Raw genomic sequence first — 18,118 nt, forward strand, 5'->3', positions numbered from 1 at the left:
ACACACACACACACACTCTCTCATGGAAGGACGGACAGACAGACAGACAGTCAGTTCAAGACGGTAGTTGAGTAGCCTACATAGGCTAATAGCTCATCAGTTTCACACTCCAAGTGATTAGGATTGACTTTACACCTGCAATAGACTAGTCTACAGTAGTCTACAGTAGGCTACAGAGGCTCATCAGCCTAATAAACAAGCTATTTCGAAACGGACTTCAATGCTGACCCCATTTCCTCATGGGGTCATTAAACCAGAATTCACCTTTCATCAGTGTAGTCTACTTTTTACTTCGTTTACACTGTAAACGAAGTAAAAAATACAAATAAATACAGTTTAGCTAGCCTATATATCACAGTGATTCACACGCGATTTCAGAAAATAAACAAATAGGCTGCTATACAAATACATAAATATAGCCTATACTACAAATTAAAAAGATCTACACAAATTATATCATATTACTGTATCAGATAGTGCACAGCCTCATTAAACTTTAATGTTCGATTGTATCGAATATTAAAGTTTAATGAGGCTGTGCGTTGCTGTGTGTACGTGCGTGCATGAGTGTGTGTAGGCCAGCACTATCAATCCAACCACTGTATGCTAGAGAGAGAGAGAGTTGAGGGTGTGTAATGTATGGGAGCGTAGGCTATAGCCTGCTAGGCCTACATGACCAACATATTTGCAAAAGCATAACATTTTCTTTTAAACCATTCTAGTGTCTATTTGGCAATAGGAAACCTTCATAAGAGATAGGAAAGCATTAGTGCCATCTTGTGGACATAGTGCAAAATGTCATCTTCCTAATTTTGACTATCTTGTATCTGCGACCCATTATTATTGTGTGTGTGTGTGTGTGTGTGTGTGTGTGTGTGTGTGTGTGTGTGTGTGTGTGTGTGTGTGTGTGTGTGTGTGTGTGTGTGTGTGTGCGCGCGCGCGTTGTGTGTGTGTGTGTGTGTGTGTGTGTGTGTGTGTGTGTGTGTGTGTGTGTGTGTGTGTGTGTGCACACATAAAGGCTACAGTTTGTATGTGTACATATATAATATATGTATGTATGTACCGTATGCATGTAGAATGTAAGTTCTACAACAACCAGTTGTAGATGTATATCACCATCATGATCATGAGAACACGCCGTTATAGAATCAAAAACCCTTCCTCAGTGAGTCTATACCAGCATCTGAAAGCTTCTAGAGCTTAACCTGAATACCCCCACATCTGTCCTATTTTCCCCTCCCACACTGCCTGCCGGTCAAGGTCTCAAACAGTTTCAAAGTTTCCCATCCCTCTGTGCAGAGCTACAGTCATGAAACATAACAAATATTGACAGCGGGGCCAGGCATCTATCAGTTCAGTGGAGTTTAACCCTCACTTTTGGGTTCCTCTGTGCTTCCAGCAGAAGGATTCTCTCTGCACGGCTGTGGTTGTATCTCTGAAGGACTGCCTGGCCAAGCCAACAGGCCCGGAAACATGAGACATTTGCTACTGTTGACGGGGCTTCTGTTCCTCCACCAGAGCCACTGCTTTGAGTTTTTCATAGATGGAGAATGGGAGGGGGAGACGGTGAGTAGTGTTGAGAGAAAGCCAACAACATGGGGATGATTCTGCAGTGGTGGAAAGAGTTCTCAAATGTTTTAATGAAGTAAAAGTATCAATACTGCAATGTAGAAGTACTCTGTTACAAGCAAAAGTCCGGAATTCAAAATTTACTTTACTAAAAGTACTATTTTACTAATTTACTTTACTAAATTTACTAAAAGTACAAAAGTATTGGCATCAAAATATACTTAAAGTACAAAAGTAAAAGTACTAAAATGTTTGAAAATAGTAGATCTCTACAAGCTGACAACGCGTCGCGATGCGACGCGTTGTGAGCTTGTAGATCTGCTATTTTCAAATAGCTTAGGTATAAAATAGGGCTAAAGTGGTTAATGTATGTTTTATTATATAATAATTTATACCTGCAAAGTTTTCAAATAATTGTAATGGAGTAAAAGTACAATATTTGCCTCTGAGATGTAGTGGAGTAGAAGTATAAAGTATAGACAATTGGAAATACTAAAGTAAAAGTACCTCAAAATTGTACTTTAAAAGTACAGTACTTGAGTAAATGTACTTAGTTACTTTACACGACTGATTCTCAGTGTCCCTGCTGCTGTTGTTGTTTGTTCAATTTAATCAAAGAGTACATTAGTCATGGGACATTTGCTATATAATGTATGGCTGCTAGCTATATAATATATGCACTTTTATATCTTTATTGATCATGAAATAAACATATGTCACCATAACATACATCTGACCCACCATAATCAAAAGGATAACGCAAAAAAAGCTTACAGCTTGATTCCATTGCGGTCCTTGTTGCTGTAAATAAGAATGTGTTCTTTGGGAATTTTGCCTGCTTTGATAAGGGTTTGAAATGTGTCTCTTGAATGACTGAAGCACCATGCTACAAACTTTTTCTGTTCTCTTACCAGGCAGGTTTTCAAGATCACAGGGAAAGACAAAGGGTGAGATTATATATACATAGTTGTTTTTTTTTACAATTAAAAATCAAATCTGTTCATTACATGTCACACTACATGACAGACAGTATGATGATGTCATATGATGTGACTGATGAACAGATTTAAAGACAGTCATAATGACTGACAGCCTATCTTGTAGACTGAGGCAGTGTGGAGCTGATGACTTGTTTGTGTGTTTGTGTGTGTCAGAGAGCGATATTGACCAGCGAGGAGGAAGAAGACTTTGAGGTGAGTCTCTGCGCTTGTTGTTCAGACCGTCTCCACTGTGACAGAGTTTAATGTTATCTCACGATCAATAGCCTGCTGTTTGAAGAGATCCCCCTGACTGACAGGTTATTGACTTCTCTGCCGGTTCACTTTAGTGCCTCAAACAAGTCCTGTCTTTCTCTCTCCCCTGGAAGAGATCACATCGTTGACAGAGTCAGAAGAGACCTGTTAATTCATGGTTCACTCAGGTTATTAGATTTTGTTGGCCACTAGTAAACTTAAACTATATAATTTGTTGTAAATCACATAGCAAAAGTATAGATGATCTACAAGCACAAACACATTTCATAGGTAAATACAACATGTTGTGATGTTAGCCTGTATTTGCTGGTCATTGGTCATTCACTACCCAATTCATTGGCCATTCACTAATCACTACCTAAGGTCCATTGGTCATTCATTCAGTTTTAGACTAATATATATATATATATATATATATATATATATATATATATATATATATATATATATGGGGAGAGTTGAAGTCATGGTGGAACTCCACCATGAATGGTAAACAATCCCAGGGTGATTATCTTGGGAGTCACCTGCTGCACATTCTATGTTTTATTTTTCCACAATAATGCTGTCCCAGGCAAATGTCGACCTCATTTATTTGGTGCACTTGCGATTAAAGGCAGCCTCTGACAGGGTTTGGTCCAAGATCCTGCAATGAGACCACAAAAATGCACAGATCTTTACATATCTTTACACACTAATCGTAATCTGCCATATAACAACAAATAATATCCTATCATACAGTTTGCCACAGCATTTGGCCAAGATCAATGAATAGACCAATAAGATGGCAGACATTGCACATTGAACAGCAGGCTTTACATGGCGTGGGACACAATGAATTCATTTGATTCCTTCATTTCATTTTTTCCCTTTTGTCCACCTCAATGATATGCTGTATTGTGAACAAATAGGACTGTTGTGATCTATTGGTGGCCTTGTCTCACCCGTCTCTTCTGTGTATGACTTGTACTGGCGGTGACAAAGTAATCACGTGTTCTGCTCTGTGCCCCCATAGGCCATCCGTGGCGATGACATCACAGTCAAGAGCTACAAGGTGGAGAGCCGCATCACGTCACGCTTCGCCCACACCACCGTGCGGAGCTCCGTGGTCAACTCTGGTTCCAAAGCCCAGAGCATTGGCTTCAACGTCCAGATCCCCAAACGAGCCTTCATCACCAACTTCACCATGTGAGCAGCCGCTCAGCATCATACAGAAACACAAAACACACACTAAGCCAAGGAAAACATTCCATAGCATTAGTGGCATGCCCATCTAACCTCTTAAAGGAGGAGTTCACCCAAAAAATGACTTATTTTCTATCAATTACACACCCCATGAAGCCTTGATTTCATGGATTTATTTTTGTTTTTGTGGCATTCCTAAGACAATAATTTGATGACTGTGTGTATTTCCGGTAGGAGACACAAGTAATCTACTTTGTGTCTCCTACCGGATACATTAGCCGGTAGGAGACGGGAATCAAATTATTAGCTTAGGAATGCGACAAAAACAAAAAAGAATCCATGGATTCAAGGCTTCATAGGGTGTGCAATTGATAGAAAATAAGTCATTTTTTTGGGTGAACTCCTCCTTTAAGCCCTATTTAAAAAATTGGAAAAAATAGCTGATCTACAAGCTCACAACGCGTGGCACCGCAACGTGTTGCAAGATTGTAGATCTGTTTCTTTGTTCAAATATTAGATTTTTTTTCACCCACAATGGCATGCCCAAAACAGTGACACCAGGGTGAAAGTGGCTGAACTGAGGGATCTGTGCATTTAGATATTCACTATCCAGCCTCTGTGAAACATAATATAAACACTTGCTGCTTTTCATTTGAAATGTAGTCATCATGATTTCGAATAGGCAAGATATAATCATTTTCACAGATCATCTCACCTTCTCAATCTTTGTGATTTTGATTCCTTTCACCAATAAGTTGTCACTATATGATTCTATTGTATTGGAAAATTCAACCACAGCCAAAGTGACAATTACTTGTGTCGTCATAGCTGATGTCCATTGATTTGCATTGTATGGAGAGAGCAATTACAAACAATGTGTCTTTTGAGTTGATGTCTGTTGTTTTGCACTCGTCCGTCATCGCCATGTGTGCAGGAACGTGAACGGGATCATCTTCGTGGGTTCAGTGAAGGAGAAGACAGTGGCCAGGAACCTGTATGCTCAGGCCAGAGCCCGAGGCAAGGCAGCTGGCATTGTCAGGTAGTAAGAACATGTCTTTAAGTGATCATTTATACTTAAATATAATAAATGATTTAGAAGCAAAAAATGTGATGCATCACTTCACATTTATTTGTATTTATTTTTTAAGATTCATTTATTGACAATGCACAATGTACACATATCATTATCATATTCTTTTTTTTTATACAAGACATACTGAAAAACACATCACGTCACATTTCTCACACATTTTTGGCCAGCGACACCATTGTGCAACAAAGCAAAAATGTGTCTTAACTCCTCGGCACAGCACACACGAATCCCTCATCCTCTGTGATCTAACAGATGTTTTTAATGAAATGTCAGTTGTTCATAAATCCCATGAGCTTTCTGCATGTGTATAGTATATTATTCAATAAAAACAGTGACAGCACAACACAGTAAAACCTGTCAAAACAACACAAAGAAAGAAAACATGATCATGCTGTGACACTTCAGCGATGCTGACTCTTCACAGGGCTAATGCACAGGACATGGAGACCTTTAAGACAGAGGTCCACGTACCCCCTGGCAGTAACATCGAGTTCGAGCTCCACTATCAGGAAATGATGCACAGGAAGCTGGGCTACTACGAGCACGTACTGCACCTGCAGCCTGGAAGGCTTGTGCCCCAGTTCCAGGTGTGTGTGTGTGTGTGTGTGTGTGTGTGTGTGTGTGTGTGTGTGTGTGTGTGTGTGTGTGTGTGTGTGTGTGTGTGTGTGTGTGTGTGTGTGTGTGTGTGTGTGTGTGTGTGTGTGTGTGTGTGTGTGTGTGTGTGTGTGTGTGTGTGTGTGTGTGTGTATTTGTCACTCAACAAACCCCCTTGACCCCTGTCTCTTCCTAGGTGGATGTGTACATCTTTGAGCCTAAGGGTATTTCCATGGTAGAAGCACCTAACGTGCTTGGGGAACAGTTTGCAGGCCAGATCAAAGTGACCTCCTCTAAAGACAAGGTAACATTAACATGTGCATCCTACTTTATTTGCAGCCGCTTGCTTATTTTATAGCATGTAGGTTGTCTTATCTAAATGGATTGTGTGTGTATGCGTGCGTGTGTCTGTGTGTGCTTGCTTGCTTGCGTGCATGCATGCATGCGTGTATGTGTGTGTGTGCGTGTGTGTCCCCGTCTAGGCTCACATTGTCTTCAAGCCCACGCTGCAGAAGCAGAGGAAGTGTGAGAACTGTACGACCAGCGCCATCGATGGAGTCTTTGTCGTCAAATACGACGTGCAGAGAGACAGCAATGCCGGGGAGCTGCAAGTATGTCGTACACAACCATCCATGCATACTATATGTGCCGTACGCTTGCTAAAACTATCTATCAAACTAGTACGATATTCCAGTGGTTCTCAAACCTTTTCATGTCAAGGACCCCCAAATTGACACTTATTAGTCCGCGGACCCCATTTTCTCAACCATTCTAAACCATTCTCAACCATTTTAATTTCAAGGACCCCCAGTTTCACACGCATTAGGCTACAGACCCCCATGTAATGGTATTTCTATCTCTGGGACCCCAATTTATGTTGTAAAATCAATGTTAATGTAGCTCTGAGAGTGTACAAATGGAACCAAATGGACCCGTTAGGGTCCATTTGGTTCCATTTGTACACTCTCTGAGTTACAGACCCGTAAGGGTCCATTTGGTTCCTATCCATCATTTGATTGATTGATTGATTGATGTACTTTTATTTAGTAAGACATGAGAATCACAGTACATGGAAGTACAAAATTCACAATACAAGGTCTACTAAACTGGAAGACTCAGTTAAGCACGCAGCTTGTTTAAGATGAGAACCCCATGCACACAAATCATGATGAGACAGACAGATATACACACTACTATACAGAATGTCATACAATCAGCTTTCAGATTACTGGTATGAAGAGAGAAAAAATATATATACAAAAGAGGAAAATGAAAGAGGGGGGGGTAGGTTAAGACTTAGACAGGGGCCATTTTCGAATTGCAGCCTCCTGAAGGTGTATCTTTAGGGCAGTTTTGAAAGTGAGTAGGGTTTTACACTCCTTTACTCCTTTTGGTAGGGCATTCCACATTTTTGATGAATAGCATGAGAACGAGTTCATTCCCTTAGTTGAGCCAAATCTGGGTTGAACATGATTTGTGGAGCTGCCTCTGGTGTTATGATCATGGACTTCATTAACATTTTGGAAGTATTTTGACAAATACAGGGGGATCCCAATGTTGTGGTGTATCTTGAAGACCAGGCCCATAGCAAGTTGCTGTACTCTGTCCTCAACCCTAAGCCATCCAATCCTAGCAAAATGAGCAGGGGTTAGATGGGTTTTGTGATTGAGGCCAAGAAGTAGCCTTACAAGTTTGTTTTGGGATGTTTGGAGCCTTGTTTTTAAGGCCTTGGAGGTGTGTGATACCATGAAGTGCATGCATAAGAATGAGGGCCCCTGCAAGAATTTTCAGAGTATTCTTACTGACTAGACGATCAATCCTCCACAAATAGCGTGTTTGGTTGACATTTTTTATAACTTTTTCGGCGTTTTTGTTACCATAGAGGTTTGCCTCCAAGATGGAGCCCAGGTAGGTAATTTCATCCTTTCTTTTGATGACATCATCACCCACTTTGATCGTGAAACTCTCTGCCTTACTAAGGTTAGGACTGGACCCAAAGAGGATGGATTCAGTTTTACCCAGGTGTAGTGGAAGTTTGTTGTCAGAGAGCCAGATGCAGATCTTGTTGAGTTCAGAGCTGAGAGTTTTCTCAACCTGTAGCCTGTCCCTGTCCGAGACTAGCAGGGCCGAGTCATCTGCGAACAGGAACAGTTTGCAGTCGCAGGCTGATGACATATCATTTACATATATCAGGAACAGTAAAGGTCCTAGTATACTTCCTTGAGGAACACCACAAGTCACAGGGAGGGGGGGGACTGGGTGCCGTTTACTTCCACCACTTGCTCCCTCCCTTCCAGGTAGGATCTCATCCAGTTCACTGACGTATCATCAAAACCTATTGCTTTGAGCTTATTGATCATAATTGGGTGATTAACGGTGTCAAAGGCCTTCTGGAGGTCCAACATGACCATGCCGCAATATTTGCCCTTGTCGACATCTTGTTTGATAGAGTCGTTCAAATAGAGGTTCAAGGTTCAAGGTTCAAGGTTCAAGTTTATTAATGTCCCAGAAGGGCAATTGGGTTTATAGCCAGAGTAGTGGTTTAAAACATACAGACAGTACAGGTCCAGGACAACAGCAGACATGAAACACCATAGCATAAAAACATAGGTCTGGGCGCATCTAGTGCAAGAGATAAAAGGGAAGTGCCGGCATAAAGTGCTTGTTTCATCATCATCATCATCACAATAAAGTGCAAGAGATAAGATAAAATAAAGGGCTACATTCAGAAATATAAGGTGCCTGCATAAAGTGCTTGTTTCATCATCACCATCACCATCAGTAACATTATCCTCTATCGGTCCCTGGCATCATTGATTGCCCGAATTGAGGCAGGAACAAATGAGTGCTTGTATCTATTGAAGGCATGTGTCAGTGGAGTGGTTTGTTCTGAAACCAGATTGTAATTTGTAGATTAGATTTTTCTCGGCAAGATACTTATCGACCTGTTCATAGACTATTTTTTCCATGACTTTCGAGATGGAGCTAAGAATAGAAATAGGGCGGTAGTTGCCAGGGTCTAATTTGTTTCCTTTGTTGTACAGAGGGGTCACCCTTGCTTTTTTGAAATCGTTAGGGAGTAGGGACCCGTCCCTGTATGATGGAGAGGTTTATTATGTGGGTAATGATTGGAGCAATGGAGGCGGCTGAGTCTTTTAGAAATTTGGCGGGGATAATGTCGAGGCCTGTGGCTCTGTGTTGATGAAGAGCACTCAATTTTTTAAACACCTCTTCTGTTTTCACAGGGGAGAGTTTAAAATCATCTTTGCGTACACCCTGTTTTTCGTAAAATGAGTCAACATACTCTTCACCATAGCACCCAGAGTGAGGGGGTAGTTTTTCAACCAAATCTGAGGTTATGGTCGTGAAGAATATGTTGAGGATTTTACTCACTTCATGTTTGGATGTGGTGAGAGTGTCATTCACCTTGAGGCTTATGTTTGTAAACCTGGTTTTCAATTTCTTGCTGCAGCCTAGTAGGTTGTTGAATAGCTTCCAAAGCTCTCGTGGTTTGCTTTGATTTTCCTCAATTTTGTCATCGAGGAAGCTTTTTTCTGCTAATAGGAGCATGCCATTAGCTGGGGACCCCCTGGAACTCCCTCAAGGACCCCTGGGGGTCCCCAGACCCCACTTTGAGAACCAATGCGATATGCTGTTGTTTTCAATCTATTTGACTGGGAATGGAAATGCAACGGTGATGCACGTCATTCAGGCTAAGTTTGTCTCCTCAAGGTCTCTGACGGCCACTTTGTCCATTTCTTCGCCCCGGCCAACCTCTCGCCGCTCCCTAAAAACATTGTCTTCGTCATTGACGTCAGCGGATCGATGTGGGGAGTCAAGATGAAGCAGGTGAGAGTCATGGGAGCTTTTTTATTTATTTACATGCACTTTGACCCCTCCAACAGGTCTCTCCAGCACCTCACTTACTCCCCCCCCCCACTTATCTCTGTTTCTCCCATTGGTGGAAAAAGTACTGTAGAAGTACTTTGTTACAAGTGAAAGTCCATAATTCAAAGTTTACTTGAGTAAAAGTACAAAAGTATTGATATCAAAATTTACTTAAAGTACCAAAAGTAAAAGCACTAAAATGTTTTCAAATAGCCTAGGTATAAAATGAGGCTTAAGTGGTTAATGTATGTTTTATAATGTAGTAATTGATATCTGCAAAGTAACTAGTAACTCAAGTTTTCAAATAATTGTAGTGTAGTAAAAGTACAATATTTGCCTCTGAGATGTAGTGGAGTAGAAGTACAAGTACAAGTATAGACAATTGGAAGTACTCCAGTAAAGTAAAAGTACCTCAAAATTGTACTTAAGTACAGTACTTGAGTAAATATATTAGTTACTTTACACCACTGGTTTCTCCCATAGAGGTATAATATATTCTCCCTATCTCTTGATGCAACCCCCCCCTTCTCTCTTTCTCTGTTGTGTTCCCCAGCCACCATTTGTAAACCACTGCCCTCATGTGGCCATTGTTCAGAATGCATTTAATAGAAAACCCCTCATCTCTCCTCTCTCTCCCAGACAGTGGAGGCTATGCAGGCCATCCTGGACGACCTGACCATCGACGACTACTTCAGCATCATAGATTTCAACCACAACGTGCGCTGCTGGAACGAGGACCTCGTCCCTGGGTCCTCCATCCAGGTCGCAGACGCCAAGAAATACATCCGGAACATCAAACCTAATGGAGGTGAGACAGAGGGAAGAGGGCAAGAGAGTACAAGGTGAAAATCAGTGGTGGAAAAAGTACTCGGATATTTTACTTAAGTAAAAGTAGCAATACCACAGTGTAGAAATACTCTGCTACAAGTAAAAGGCCTGTGTTCAAAATGTTACTTGAGTAAAAGTACAAAAGTATTGGCGTCAAAATGTACTTAAAGTGCCAAAAGTAAAAGTACTAAAATGTTTGAAAATAGCAGATCTACAAGCTCACAACGTGTCGCGATGCGACACGTTGTGAGCTTGCAGATCGGCTATTTTCAAATAACCTAGTATAAAATAGGGCAAAAGTGGTTAATGTGTGTTTCATAATATAATAATTTATAGGCTATCTGCAAAGTAACTAGCAACTAAAGTTTTCAAATAATTGTAGTGGAGTAAAAGTACAATATTTGCCTCTGAGATGTAGTGGAGTAGAAGTAGAAGTATTGAAAATTGGAAATACCCCAGTAAAGTAAAAGTACCTCAAAATTGTACTTAAGTACAGTACTTGCGTAAATGTACTTAGTTACTTCACACCACTGGTGAAATGTAATGGTTACACTCTGTAAAAGCTGGAACAGAGGACATTTACGGAGGCGTTATGGACAGCAGCTGACAGCAAACATTTAGAATGTAAATCTCTGTACCCTATGACCCCAGGCACCAACATCAATGAGGCATTAATGAGGGCAACACAGATGTTGGTGAAGGCATCTAACCAGGACCTGCTCGACAAGCGATCTGTCTCCATGATCATTCTGGTGTCTGACGGAGACCCCACTGTCGGTGAGACTGACGTGCCATCATCTGTTGATCCATTTCGTAGCCTTTGTTCACTTTCATCACCAATCACCTATTAGTCAGCTGTTTAAGTCTGAGATCTGTTTTTAGTGATATATCTATATGGCAATATTAAGGACATAGTGGCACTGCCACCTGTCTGTGATGTTTGGTATGACATTGTCTGGACTGCTAGGGCTCTGGCTCTTGTATTCCTTAATATTGGCTGCTTGAAATGTACTAGGATGCAAAGCTGAAGTTTCAATAGCTGTACTTGTTGTAAGTTGCTGCTGTTGCTCTGTGAAACTATGCAAACCGTCTACCCACTCCATGGTTCTGCAGGAGAGATCAAGCTCAGCGCCATTCAGAAGAATGTGAGGAAGGCGATGAGGGCGGACTTCTCTCTCTTCTCTCTGGGTATCGGCTTTGATGTTGACTATGACTTCCTGGAGCGCATCGCCATGGAGAACAGGGGCGTGGCTCAGAGGATCTACGCCAACCATGATGCGGCGGAGCAGCTACGGGTATGACGGCACAGAGGACCCTAGGAAGTATAGAATACAATTGTCCACATTGGTATGCCTTGGGCTTCACAACAGATGTGATATCATAGTCAGGACATCACAAGAAACAAGTCATGTAATTAAAAAAATAATTAAATCAGTACTTCCGGTTCCTCGATCATGCCCAGATAACTATGGAAATGTCTGTGGAGTTTTTAAATGAAACTCTTTTGAGAGCCCACATTTAAGGTTGTGACCATCCATCAAACTTTAAATACGTTAACACCGGCATGTTTTGGTCTCATCCACTCTCTGCTCTCCAGTCGTTCTACAGACAGGTGTCCTCACCCCTGCTGAGAACGATCACCGTCCAGTTCCCAGAGGACTCTGTGTCCGACGTCACCCAGAACCGATTCGACAAGTACTTCAGCGGTTCAGAGCTGGTGGTGGCTGGGAAGGTGCTACCCTCTGACAGCAACATGCTGACTGGTCTCACCACAGCATCTGCTGTGAGTAGCACATGCACCATCTGTGACACGCACACACGCACGCACACACGCACACACACACACACACAAACACACACACACACACACACACACACACACACACACACACACACACACACACACACACACACACACACACACACACACACACACACACACACACACACACACACACACACACACACACACACATGGAAGTATGTATTATGATGAACAGTTACAGTCCCATAAACAGTAACATGTGTGTTCTGTGTACACACACATAATAACTCCCTCCTCCTCTCACCGCCCCATCTTGTCTCCCAGGCCCGTCTGGATCTGTCCTTGGAGACAGAGTCAGACATCACAGAGCTGGACTTAGAGCTAGCCAAGCAGCAGCACTCTTTCACAGGCTTCGCCAGGCAGATGTGGGCCTATATCACCGTCACCCAGCTCATAAGTGAGAGGTACACAGTACACACTTATAGAAATGTGTACCTGACGTGTGAAAAAATTATGGAGGGGTATGATAGGTTAACAGAGACACACAAATGAACTGGAGCCTTCAGGTGAGGAGCTGTAATAAGTTCACTGACAGACTTGTTAAACTTGTTATCGAAAGCCTGGAAGCTTGAGTGGTTCGTTTCATTCATACTTGAGGTCCTGTACTTAGGAGAACACTCGTACTCTAACTGTACGACCCCAAACATATGTGGGCAGCCAAATTCCAAATGTTTGAAAGCACCCAGACATGGTTGTTAATCTAAAGCAGTGGTGCACACATGATGACCAAATGTGGGTTGGGGGAGATATACAGTACAGTACAGTATATTGGGTCGTGGAATTACGTACAGCAACATCAGAATGGCAGGAACAGGAAATGCAGGAACCAAGTAATGAAAAAAGCATTCAGGCTCCGCTACATAGGCTAGTAATCCCTGATCATTGCAATTACGAAACAACATTTTTAAGAGCAGGGAGCTATATCACATTATGTGTTATTTAATTTCAGTATTTGGCAATTTCTTTAGCTTTTAATGAAAAACATGACTGTCGTCAGCAATCAAACACATTCTGCATTGGGCTGGGCTTGGACCTTTTATAGGTAAAAATCTTTAGCAAACTCAAGGTTTTAACTGTGTGTTTCTCCTGCAGGTCCTTGGCCACAACAGCTGTTAAGAAGAGAAAGATCACCCAGAGGATCATGACTCTGGCTGTGGAGCACCAGTTTGTTACTCCTCTCACCGCTCTGCTGGTGGAGAGTGAAGGAGGCGGCGAGAGGCTGCTGGCAGACTCCCCCAAGGACCCCAAACACGGCTGCTGCTCAGGTGTCTTACCAAATAAAAGAAAAACTATGAAATTCTTAAAAAAAACGACAATAGATGCCAGGGAACTATTTGCCATGAGCTCAAATATATCTGCTGAGCAGTGGTGTAAAGTAGCTAAGTACATTTACTCAAGTGCTGCACTAAAGCAAAACTTTTAGATATTTTTTACTGTACTGGAGTATTTCCAATTTTCAATACTTTTACTTCTACTCCACTACATCTCAGAGGCAAATATTGTACTTTTACTCCATTACAATTATTATATAATATAATATTTGAAAACATTAGTTAGTTACTTTGCAGATATAAGTTATTATATTATAAAACATACATTAACCACTTTAGCTATTTTATACATAGGCTATTTGAAAATCGCGATGCGACGCATTGTGAGCTTGTAGATCTGCTATTTTCAAACCTTTTTGTACTTTTACTTTAGTTACTTTAAGTATATTTTGATGCCAATACCTTTGTACTTTTACTCAAGTAACATTTTGAACACAGGCCTTTTACATTTTTATATTGTGGTATTGCTACTTTTACTTCAGTAAAACATCTGAGTACTTCTTCCACCACTGCTGCTGAGTTGACTCGTATAGTGAGTGTTCTGAAGTGTGCATTGTGTGTGTTTGTATGTGTAGGATCCGGAGGGTTGGTCTCTTCTGGTATGCCTCCAATCCGGATGCTCCATGAACCTCCCCCCTGGGTGCAGATGACCACCGATGCACCTCCTCGCCAGGCTATAGGTGCCCCGCCTGAACGCATCAACTTTGGTAATGCACGCACACGCACGCACACACACACACACACACACACACACACACACACACACACACACACACACACACACACACACACACACACACACACACACACACACACACACACACACACACACACACACAGTTTTATATCACTGGTTCTCAAAGTGGGGTCCGGGGACACCCAGGGGTCCTTTACGGGGTTCCCCATCAAATTGAGGAACAGTTTAAACCAGGGGTGATGCAACTTTGATGATGGAGAGGGCCACTATATTTCCACACTCACTCCAGAGGGCTACATTGCATATACTGTCGGACAGACACCCCTTATCTCTGTATTTTTTTTCGTCATTTTATGTCACACAAAAGTAGCAAAAATAGTAGATCTACAAGCTCAAAATGAGCTTGTAGATCTGCTATGTTTGCAATTTTTTCATTGGAATCCTGAAAAGTATTTTTTTTAATTTAATTTCAAATGCATTTAGTTATACTTATGTTAACTTTATGAACTTAAATACAAATACATTGGACATAAAAAAGACAATAGAATTTTAATACTAGTCATTAAGCTACTAATATAGACTGAAGTAATTAAAGCGGGTCATGTTTGCATGTTTGGAATTGTAACAGCTGAAATCAATAATATATCAGTATTCTGATATTAACCAAAAACCAATACCAAGGACCTCAATGGAAACAAGACCGCAAGGATTTTTTTGGACGGACCTTTTAGTCAAAGTATTTTAAATGTAATTGTGCTGTTTAACTTTTTTTACCTAATAAAATATTCAATCAATCAATCAATCAAACCTGTGGGCCGCATTAAGTGAAGCTGGGGGCCGCATGTGGCCCCCTGGCTGCCAGTTGCCCATGTATGGTTTAAACCCTTAATACGTCCTATTTAATTTTTCTGCTATTTTCGAAAGATGTTGACAATCTTCTCTTATGGGGGTCCATCCATGGCACAAAATATTTTCAAGTGGGGGTCCTTGACATGAAAGACACTTTTTACGTAATACCCCACTGAAAACTTTGATGAACAGATGTGAGAGGTGTGTCTAGTAAGTAACAGGCTTTGTTTCCGATCCAGTGGAGAACGACCCTCACTTCACAGTGCACCTGCCCAGAAGCAACATGGATGTCTGCTTCAACATCGACTCCAAGCCTGGTAACATCCTCAACCTGCTGTCTGACCGCCAAACAGGTAGCGCACCACGCTCTCTATTCCCTGGTTCTAGTGTTTTGCAACAGAACATAAAATAACTCAAATAACATGACCGCTTGAACAACTACACAGCACAAAGACAATGATTGAAAGATGTAAGCTGGATGGTTTCAGCGATGGCAGTGTCCATATAACAACCACCATAGCAGCAACGATAGAAAGACCTGAAACTATCTTAATATATAGCATTTTCTGCTGAGGATAAAAGTAATGTCAGCTCATTTCTTTTTCACATGACAGCACATGCTTGATAATATGGCTTTCTGCGCTTACTGGCTCACTGAAATAAATGGGTGATGACAGCCTCCTGAACCTGCTAGTTGTTTAGCAGATTATTTTATTGAACGACAACTTTCACGTCAACTTCTTTTGAAAGTCCAATTTAACGTTTTAACAACGCCAACTCTCAGTCTAGCATTGACTGCGGCAACCATGCATGACTGCAATCAGAATTGACTATTGCAGTCAAAAAACAACCCTCCTCTGCCCTGCAGGTGTGGCAGTGAACGGTCAGCTGGTGGGCTCTAAGCGTCTAAAGGGGAACAAGCTGAACACCTACTTCGGGGCCATCTCAGTGTACTACCAGCCGCTGGGACTCAGCGTGGCTGTCAGCACAGACCATATTGCACTGACCGACGGCAGGAACAACCACAACTTCACGTGGAGAGCCACGGCAGACATCACACACATCACGTAAAAAAAACAATCACAGTTTTAGGGGTAAAGTGTGATGAGTGCCATGAGGAGTTTTATACGGGGTTCATAGAGGCGTAGATACTGACACTGTACATTTGTAGTACATTTGTCAGCTATCGATGTAACCACTTTCAACCTGGTGTCTTTATTTTGGGCATGTCATCATAGGTGAATATTTTTGCCATTTTTCAAAAAAGTTTCAAAATTTCAAAAACAGCAGATGTACATGCTCATGACACGTCGCAATGCAAAGTGTTGTGAGCTTATAGATATTTACCTATTCATCATACAATGATGTATACTGTAGGGCATAAGTGGTTAAAAAGTATTAATCAATGTCTTGCAATCAACCCTATCTTATTGGAATACATGTAGCAGGTATTATTATTATGATTATTGGAATATATATAGCAGGTATTATGATTATGTTGTAATTATTACTCTAACCGTTATACTGTACTGTCATTGTGTTTCAGGGTGAGGGTTGCCATCGTGAAGGACTCTCATGTCACTGTAGCTATAAATGATACTATGAGGTTCACGGTGATGCTCCATCGTGTTTGGAAGAAGCATCCAATCAATGTAGACTTCCTGGGAATCTATATCCCCACAGACAACACTTATTCCACCCTGGTCCACGGACTCATAGGTACGTTTTCCATGTGGTTAAGTGCTGACAGGTAGAATGAGGAATCATTTGTTGTAACACAAAGTCCAAATTGCACCATTACCCCAATTAGACCTGAGGACGATTCAAAAAAATGTCTAAATGTTCTAAATCCTAACATAAGAAAAACGTATGTTTTCAGTGGTTCTCAAACTTTTTCATGTCAAGGACCCCCGAAATGATATGTATTTAGCCGCAGACCCCCATCTCAAAATATTTTGTTCCAGAGACCCCCAGAAGCAAAGATTTGAGTAAAACATTTTTGCTTAAAAAATAAATATAGGCATATTCAAAGATTTGTCAACAATGTTCCTGATTTTTATAGCTAAAATGACATGATTTCCAAGTTTTAATGGGTTAAAGTAATTCTGACTACTCATGACTACTATCCTGCAGAGTGAAGGGCCATCCATGACAAGCACTATTCAGTAACTATATATCATTCACCACTGTCATTGTCATAGTTGTGGTGTGGACTCTGCCATCCACTTGAAATGACTTTTAAAACAATATATTTGTAGTTATAATTATAATGTGTGGCCGAAAAATGTTAACGTGTGCTTTGGATTCTTTCACATGCCTTTATGCACTAATCGGATTCAAGAGCACAGTGAATCAGAATAAACTCCTGTAAACTGTAACAATTCATCCTTTTTCATCCTACTATATTGGGATGTTTGACGGCTGAAAATGTGTGCCATGTTTGTGACCTTCCAGGGCAGTTTTCTACAGAGCCTGAGGTGAGTGTGCAGAATATTCACAAAGGAATAGATCCTCTGAAGGATGAGGCCACCATGAAAGTGAAGGGACACAAGTTGGCCGTCACCAGGTAAGTCAAATACACACAATGGATTATTCAACATAATAACTTGGCTGCTAATGGCCACTAAAACCAATTGTATGTGTCTGTCAGGGGCTGGCAGAAGGACTACAGACAGGAGAAGAAGCAGGGCACAGATGTCTCCTGTTGGTTCATACACAACAGCGGAAAAGGCTTGATCGACGGCCATTATACCGACTACATCGTCACAGATCTCAACAGCTTCCTTCAAACACTCTGAGCCTCCAATGACATTTCTTTCACAAGGGATCACATGACTCATAAAGTGGGATGGGTAGATATTTGAGCTACATAATAATACAAAGAAATTGCCAGTGTCATACACTGCTATTTGTTTTCTGGACCAGTGAAGCCTTAATTAACAAAATGCTACAACCGCTTGAAAGGGTGAGTATAAGTACAGTAAAGAGGGGATGAATGTATACGGCAAT

General features: G+C 41.3%; 1 protein-coding gene across 1 annotated transcript; it reads left to right on the forward strand.

Moving 5' to 3' along the window:
- Window positions 1-1,473: 1,473 nt before the first annotated feature.
- On the forward strand, window positions 1,474-18,116 carry itih2 (inter-alpha-trypsin inhibitor heavy chain 2; the record flags this gene model as incomplete). Its single annotated transcript, XM_080421147.1, has 20 exons — window positions 1,474-1,566; window positions 2,724-2,762; window positions 3,835-4,007; window positions 4,939-5,043; window positions 5,522-5,684; window positions 5,888-5,995; window positions 6,174-6,302; window positions 9,424-9,540; window positions 10,219-10,387; window positions 11,059-11,184; window positions 11,521-11,702; window positions 12,005-12,190; window positions 12,497-12,636; window positions 13,325-13,497; window positions 14,139-14,270; window positions 15,349-15,462; window positions 15,978-16,176; window positions 16,656-16,828; window positions 17,564-17,675; window positions 17,760-18,116. 20 exons carry the CDS (start codon window positions 1,474-1,476, stop codon window positions 17,905-17,907), a joined length of 2,781 nt encoding a protein of 926 aa, XP_080277273.1. The 3' UTR covers window positions 17,908-18,116.
- Window positions 18,117-18,118: the final 2 nt, after the last annotated feature.

The sequence above is a fragment of the Gymnoscopelus braueri genome, assembly GCF_963280865.1.
Source record: "Gymnoscopelus braueri genome assembly, chromosome: 23".
In the NCBI taxonomy this organism is placed as follows: Eukaryota; Metazoa; Chordata; class Actinopteri; order Myctophiformes; family Myctophidae; genus Gymnoscopelus; species Gymnoscopelus braueri.